Source organism: Sinocyclocheilus grahami, unplaced genomic scaffold (genome assembly GCF_001515645.1).
Source record: "Sinocyclocheilus grahami isolate Dianchi unplaced genomic scaffold, SAMN03320097.WGS_v1.1 scaffold163.1, whole genome shotgun sequence".
Taxonomy (NCBI): domain Eukaryota; kingdom Metazoa; phylum Chordata; class Actinopteri; order Cypriniformes; family Cyprinidae; genus Sinocyclocheilus; species Sinocyclocheilus grahami.
This window is the reverse complement of record NW_015505342.1, coordinates 515,933-524,495: the sequence shown is the minus strand read 5'-3', so window position 1 is coordinate 524,495 and position 8,563 is coordinate 515,933. Positions and strand designations below refer to the sequence as shown.

The 8,563-nt window shown below is 33.4% G+C and overlaps 1 protein-coding gene across 1 annotated transcript in view; it reads right to left on the bottom strand.

Annotated features, from left to right (window-relative positions):
• Window positions 1-8,563, bottom strand: part of LOC107593084 (guanine nucleotide-binding protein G(o) subunit alpha-like) — a 31,171-nt gene that overhangs the window by 8,389 nt on the left and 14,219 nt on the right. Inside the window, exons 5-6 of the mRNA XM_016282667.1 lie at window positions 5,486-5,614; window positions 536-665 (exon numbers count right to left, since the gene is read on the bottom strand). Of these exons, the coding sequence (XP_016138153.1) occupies window positions 536-665; window positions 5,486-5,614 (259 nt within the window). The remainder of the gene's footprint in view (window positions 1-535; window positions 666-5,485; window positions 5,615-8,563) is intronic.

Here is an 8,563-nt window from a genome sequence, read left to right as displayed (position 1 = left end):
AGGGGGCAATTAATTTTTCACGTAGGGCCACGTAGGTTTGGACAGCTTTTTTCCCTTAATAAATGAAATCATCATTTAAAAACTACATTTTGTATTTACTTGCATTATCTTTGTGTAATATTTAAATTTTTTTGATGATCTGAAACATTAAAGTGTGACAAACATGCAAAAAGATAAGAAATCAGGAAGGGGGCCAACACTTTTTCACACCACTGTATGTATGTATATATATATATATATATATATATATATATATATATATATATATATATATATATAATACACACACACAAAATTTATTTATTTTAACTGTCCTTACAAAAATGTATGATGGCAGAATTTTTATAAATAATAACACCTTATATATAACTAATACATAATTCACTTATTATTTTTTAATACTAGCATACTGTTTTAACATCCAAAAACTACAGTTTTAAATAACTCCGTGGTGATCTTGATTCCTGAGGCCTTCAGTTAATATTCCTGAACAAACGAATGAAGTAGGTGAATGCAAAATTAACTGTTTTCTCACCATAGATGGATCTTCTACTAGCGTCATGTCGTATCCACTCAGAGCCACGACGAACAGCACGGCCCTCACATCCTCAAAGCAGCTGATCCACTTCCTCCTCTCCGTCCTCTGGCCTCCAACATCATACAATCTGTGGAGAGAAAGACACAAAATGTCCTCGAATGGAAAAGAAACACCTCAGTATCATTAGTCAACACAAAACCATTTTAGCTTAGGTATTACATCAAGTTACAAAAGTACAGTGGATTTTGAACATCATTTCATGTTGACTTTTACTAACAGCGTCACATATGCTAATATGCTGCTAACTAGCGACACATATCCGCACATGTGAAAAACAGACCAACTTTGATGTCATCAAACAAGCTTCTCAAATTAACAATCTCCGCCAAATTCCCCCTCACTGTGTTTTAGATCCCAACACTAAAAGAGTTCGCTTTTTAGCTAGCAGTGCGCAAAGAGGCATCAAAACATGACATGTTTCATTATATATTTCTCCTCTACATGTCTATTTTTGAAACTAAAAAGAGTGGGGAAAATGGCGTGTGTTTCTTCTCAGAGCTTTTTTTTGTTTCCTAAACACAGAAGTCTCTCTCATTCTCTCTCTCTCATATTTATTTTCCATCTTCCTTTTACTTTTACTCATTTAGCAGACGCTTTTATCCAAAGCGACTTACAAATAAGAAAAAGTAATTAAAACTAAAAGCTAAAACTCTATAAATACTAATATATACACACACACATTTAAGAAAATAAAAGAAATTAAATAAAAATGACAAATGCATACAACAACATTTCAAAACCAAAACATTTAAATGAAAAACTTAAATGATTTTAGCAAATGGCTGCAATATAACAAAGAGGGAAAAATTTAAGGGGGTCTGAATACTTTCCGTACCCACTGTATATATATATATTTAATTTCCATTTTGTATGATGAAGTACTGAAATAACTCAAAATAAATAAAAGTAAAACTTAATAAAAAGCCTATATAGACATAATAAAAATAATAATAAAATGACAACATTACTATAACTGTAACTAAAACTAAAATAGATAACTAATACAAATCAAAGTACATTAGTTCATCAGTAATCCTAAAAAAATAACAGAGGCAAACACACATGCTAAAATAACAACAACTTACTGACACATAGTAAGAAATAGATTATAAAAAACTGAAACAGAAGTGGAAAGAGGAGAGATAAAAAGCTTCCACTTCATCCTGTGCCGTCTCGTCGCTATATTTGTGGGAAAGATTCCCCCACACGTCTGAAATGAAAACTATCAATACACACACTTCAAACATGATGGAAAAATAAATCTATATGTGCCTTATGGGACACTAATACATGAGGGTTTCCCATAAAAATCAGACAAATTAACTGAATCATGAACATAGCTGATGCTGACACTATGATATTAACTGCTACATTGGTTTTCGTGTACAATAAACTGCAGGTAAAAAGATCATGTTTAACAGGAAAAATGTTTGACCATTTTAATTAAAAATAGAAAGCATACCTATTTTTAATGAAATATGAAACACACTAACAAAATGTATTATATTTACACTCACTTTTATACATTGCTACATTTATACACAGAATTTTCATGTACACTGTACACTCACAATTCATTACCATTTAAAAATAGATATATTTAAATTTAAAACTATTTCTTTAGAAGTTACTTTTATATGTTTAGATTTATATATAAATGTTTTATAATTATATAAAATATGTATTAATCTGAATGCTAATCTATAAATGTAAACAATGAATTTTACTTAATTTTTTAATTCAAATCTATAAATATAAATCAAAATATACAATTCTAAATCCTAAACATACTGTAATAATGCAATATAATATAATATAATATAAATTACGCAATTGAAATACATCTAAACATTTATATAATGAATAAATCGTTGTAAATCTAAATATAAAGATGTATCTATATAGCATTTTATTCACTATTCAGCTGCAACAGGAAATTTGAACAAGAAAAAAAATAAATAAATCAAACCAGTGTTTCTTCCTGTTGTTTTCTGGTCGGTCACGGTTTTTCCAACAGCACAAAGGGTTAATAATGGCTTTGTTTAATTATGGGATGATCTGATGTGGCCACATGATCAAGGTGAGAATCGTGCGGTGTTAAACACACTGATCAAGACGCAAGTCATTTCACTGATCATTACACTGTTAATTACAGCTCACATGTCAAGGGTGACCCGGAGCCACCTGATATTTAGATTTCGGCTGCAGCAAGGAAATTATTTTGGAGATTTCATTAAACTCACGTGAAAAAACAGTGAAATCACTTCCTGACCAACAAACCTATAACATCATGTTGTTCCTACTTATGTCCAATTAAGAAAATAGCTATGCAATAATTATTGCATATAATAATCAGTGGAAGAAAATACTTTTTAATGTAATGAATTACTCTTTTATGGTTGACAAGCTAAATGCAAGTTATTTTGCTAATAAGAAAATTATGAACATTTGGCCACTTGAATAAAGCATCAAGACTGAAAATTGAATTAAGTGCAAAACCGTTCTCAAAAATTAATCATGCAAATTACTATGTAAAATAGTATTATATTTACATATGGACATAAGAAAAAGTATTTTTAGATAACTATAACAAATTTAATGAATGCAAATGTTGCAATATAAAATAAAAATGAAGCATATATCCACAAAAAAATCATAAAAATGCATAAATAAATATAGGCATAAAAATGCATAAATAAACAATTAAATAAATATGATTTTTAATGTTGATAAGTTAAATGTAAGTTATTTGGAATTAGTTAAATTAGGGGTATTTGACCACACAAAGTTTAAAAAACAAATAAAATGCAAAACTGTTTGCAAAAATGAATAATGCAAATGATTTAAAACGGTACTATAGCATTTACATATGGCCATGAGAAACAGTATTTTATTGTCTTTGTCTATTGTATTTTTAGATAACAATAGTAAATAAAATTAATGCAGCAATAAAATAAAAATGAATTAAAAGCATTAATAAACCCATAAATGCATAATAAAAATGCATAAATGCATAAATAAATAATCGTTCGATTAAAAAAATGTAATAATTGTGGCAGGCAAAGGCACATATGCAGCAGCTATGGGTGTGTATATCAGAAGTGAGGTGTGAATCCAGTGATATGATAAAGATCATGAGGTTTCAGCATGGGACGCGTGTGAAGTGCTGCGATAAGGACGAGCAGTCAAGCGTGCAGAAGATTGACACCAAGTTATCCCAGACCGAATTAATTCACTCTAGAGCTCATGAGGAACTAAACAGATTTCATATAACAATTACTCCACATAACATCAGCTTTAGAGTTCACTGCTTATAATGAACAAAGGACTTAATCATAGTGGGGCCCCCTTATCTTCTTAATTCCACTCTGATTTCAGTGTTTATGGGATATTTTTCCTCATATTTATACTCTATGGGACAATTTAACTTAAAAACCCAACAAAGAAAACAGATTAACAATTTTTTTCAGACGGAAAAATTGACCTTTTTAAAGACCAAACTGTGAAGACGACTAAATGGATTGGCATCCAACTGGGTGTTTCAAACATCCCTACATCCCACAAACAGTTTCATCTTGTTTTGATTTTATGATGTTGTAGAAGCTCTTTTATTAAAAACTGTCATGAAAGCCGTGGAAATTTAGATTTAGCATTAATGTAATATAAATATTATTGCAGAAGCCTTCAACTGAAGCCAATAAATTTGCCAACTCTCAGGGCAGAAAGAGCCCAAGAGAAGCAAACGAAAAAGTATAGACAAAGACAGTTGCTTTCCACCAAATGCCAAAACACTTATCTTTCCATGCCATATCAAACAGTTGACGGCATCTCATAGCTGTAAATGTCTCCATTAACATTCAAATGGCTGGTAAAACCTGCCAGGCAGAAAATTACTCACATTTCCCATGAAACCTCCCAATCGTTTTATTGGTAGTCCAATGTTTGCGCAAAATTAAACTTGAGAGGACAATGAACACACATGAAACTTTTCCATTCTAACATTTTGAGGATCAAATGTCATTGTGACTGTGACTAAAGCAAACAGCTGGGATTTATGATTAAACTGTGCATCAAGCAAATGTTATCTAAAACTAAAACCATTAAAAAATGCCATTACTTGACATAAAATAAACATCAACTGAAAAAATAAAGCATAAATAAATAACATTTCTTATTTTTGTTTAGAATAAGTTGAAGTACTAAAATAAAACTAAATAAACTAAAACAAATACACCTAAAATTTAAATATAAATTAAATGTAAAACGTAAACTACATAAGAACACAAGATAGAAAATGAACAACAATTTAATTTTAAAATAAAAACTATATAGACATTTAAAAAAAACGAATGACTAAAACTTTAAATGAAAACAGAAAAAATCAATGAAAGTATATCAATGATACTAAAATAACAAGGGTTCAAATTAAACAAACAATTAGCATATACCTTTAAAAGTTGTTTGTCGACATATTTAAGCTCAGACTCAACAAGACGTCATAGCAAGCAAAAAAAAAACAAACTCAGATGAATTCAAACAAGTCTTGCATCCAAATCAAAGCTGAACTTGTGCTCAATGCTGATAATGCCAGTTAGGATATTGACGAATGGAGCGATGCTTCAGAACGTCATGCAAGCTGACATTTCATAAGATAGTGAGAGATGGAGGATGAGGATGTTGACATGGTCAATATCATGAAATCGTGAAGTTATGAGAAGGAAACCCCCTCAATTTTTACTCAGTTGCTATAGCTACTTTTAGACAAACATCAACTGAAAACGCTTGAACTGAGAAACTGAAAAAGCTTGATGTTTGATGATTCAGACATTTTTCTACAACTTCTTGTAACAACAGTTGCGACAAACTGACAATAAAGAGACTGTTTACCTGAAGACTAGGTGTTTGACTTTGAACTGCGTCTCGATTACTCCCGTGGTTCTTAGTCGGACTCTTAAAATGTCCGTTTCTGTCGGCATGTAATTGGGAGCGATGACCCTGCCCATGTTCTCGAAAAAACTGGGAACAGAGAGACATAGATAAACAAATTTTACAACAAAAAGTACAGTAATGAGACGTTTCGACGTTCTGTCTGGATTCCCTTTTCCACCCAAATGGACCTGGTTCTTGGCCAGAAGTTCTGTGAACAAATCTCATAAGCCTATAATTATTGTCCCGTTATGGCCGATAACCAATACATGGCCGATACAAAGTTTCAGGTTTCATATTCATTAGTAATCCATATAATTAACTTTGGTTTTAGTTAATTTAGTACTTAACAATAACAACACTGGTCTCAAATTAAAAACTAAAAAATCCTATTTATGAATTTATATGTGAATTTAGGCATCACAGTATTAAAATGTACAGGGAAAAAACTTTTTAAAGATGAACTTTAAGTGTGTTAGATGACAGAAAATGTTATGAAAATTTAAAAATGGGGGAAATAAATTAAATATCCAACACACATACACAACATGCCAATAAAAAAAAAACACTATAATATCGGTTGATAATCGGTACCGATATATAGTGCTTTCACACAACCTAGTTTATTTTGTGTTAGTGACACCAGACTTAGTTCTTGCTACATTGAAACCTTACAAGTTATTATCCTGCCCCTTAGCGGTTCCTGGTTTGATACCAGCAGGTTTTAGGGAACAACTCCAGCTCCAGCAACGTCTTGGTAAAAAAGAGGCTTGGGTGCAAACACGGCTCTTCACCTCTTATAATCGGGTCTCTGTGGGAAAAGCCCTCTCCTTAAAGGCAGTCTTTCATTGTCTAGGTACGCAGCTTTACCTCTGACTGCAGTTAGCGTCTGCGGTGGCGATAAGACTGGCCCAGGGGAAACACGCATTGTATGCTAATTACCAGCATGAATGTAAATACAGAATGATACAGTATAAGCAAATCTGTGGGGGGATTTCTGTACGCGGATGTGCTAAAGAGAGGGATTATCCTGGAGTGCGCGCTATGTAGCGATACACACACCTCCCAGGAGATCGCAAACACCCTGAAGAGAGAATTAGACAAACACGTAAACACAGTGTTGAAGCAATAACCTCAGACAACTGTGCCACAGTTTTTGATTAAGATTGTTCGAGGCATCTTTTCCTGCACTGATAAGACCATTTTATCATTCAGTTCATGCAAACAGAAGACCATGTTATACTATATGCTAGCACATCACAGCTTGACGTACACACTGTTGCGTGCTGAAATGTACGCGTTGCATTCACACGGTTGCTGCAAGGGACACTATAGCATCATTAGCACGAACTGTTATCATCTAAGGGCAATGAATCCCTGTCATATTTTAATATTTAGCATTGCAGCTTCAATGCTGTTAGCAGTCCACAGACAAAAAAGCCCTTTGAACTAAATTGGAATAGCTTGTGGCTAGCAAGTGTGGCTAACTAGTTTAAAAAAAAGACTAGCTTAAATGACAAGTAGCTTATTGCTAACAAGCTGAAGTTTCAAAGTTGTTTACCCAACATGGCTAATGTCATGCTAGAGCTAATGGTTTGAAGAGAATTGTGCTGAAGTTAGCTAAAATGTAGTCCTTTAGCTAGCTATTGACTAGGTTCATGTTGTCAATTAAATTCAGCTCAAGTGAACTACTTTTTGTTAGTAGCTTGTAGAGTGGCTAACTACCTCCTGAAAAGAGTGTAAATGACAATTAGCTTACAGCTAGGCAGGCTAAAGTTTTAAAGTAGTTTATCTAACATGGCTAATTTCATTCTAAAGCACTGGTTTGAAGAGATTCATGTTAAGAAATTTGAAGTTAGCTCCTGTCGCCCTTTCTATAGCTAGCTATTGACTATGTTCATGTTTTCAACTAAATTTAGCTTAAGTTAGCTACTTTTTGTTAGTAGCTTGTAGAGTAACTACTTTTTCAAAAGAGTACTAACTTGACTGCAGTTTAAGTAACTTTCACAGCAAAATTCTCTCAACTTGTTTCCGCAATGCCGCTAAACAAGTTTCTCATCATTTAAAGTAATTAACTGTTGACATGCAAGCTACCTAACTGTAACACATAGTGTAATGGCAGATATTTGAAGGAAACTCTTTTGCATTAGTGAGTACGGAAACATATGTGCTGTATTCTCACATTCACAACTCTATAGCAAGTGCTAGGCGTTAGCGTAAACGGTTACTATCAAACGTATGTATCGTTAAACCAATGGTTCTATTATTCAGTTTAGTTGCTTGTTAACTTTAACAAACATGCTTTAGCAGGATTATTTTCAGACTGTTGCTCCACCATAACAGTAGGTGGCAACATTTTACATTTTTCTTTAGATTTTTATCTAATATATTATTTTATTTCAGCTTTATAATTTTAACTTTAGTTAATAACAATACCATTGTCAAGTACTAAGATTGTAACGGCCAAAGTGAACTAAGAACTCACTCTGCATAGTGTTTCTGGTTTTAGTGACAGCTAAACAGACACATCCCATCCTCAGTGCCAATGCGATTCCTTGGCATTCCAGCCGAGTCTGATCTTGTAAACCCCCTGGGTGGCATGTCTGTGGACACCTTAGGCCTGAGAGGAGACTGAGCACACAAGTGTGAGGTGTGTTTCCTTAAATGCGTCTGGGTGTATGCAACATTCACTCGCTGCTGGCCTTCAATTCCCAGCACGACCCAAAGGCCCTGTCGCTGTGGATATGTCTAACCCTCTAACGCTCCTTAGGGAAAGGCAAAGGCTAATTTTACCAGCTGTAGACTCCAGAAATTGTCTTTTTTACCTAGCCCCAACAAGAAAAAAACTCTGCTAAAACCAGTTCTGATGGTTTTTAACTGGCCTAGGCTGATCATTAAAGGAATAGTTCGCCCAAAAAGGAAAATCTACTCACCCCCAGGCCACCCAAGATGTGTTTCTTCATCAGAACAGATCTGGAGATATTTAGCATTACTTCACTTGTTCACCAATGGATCCTCTGCAGTGAATGGGTGCCGTCA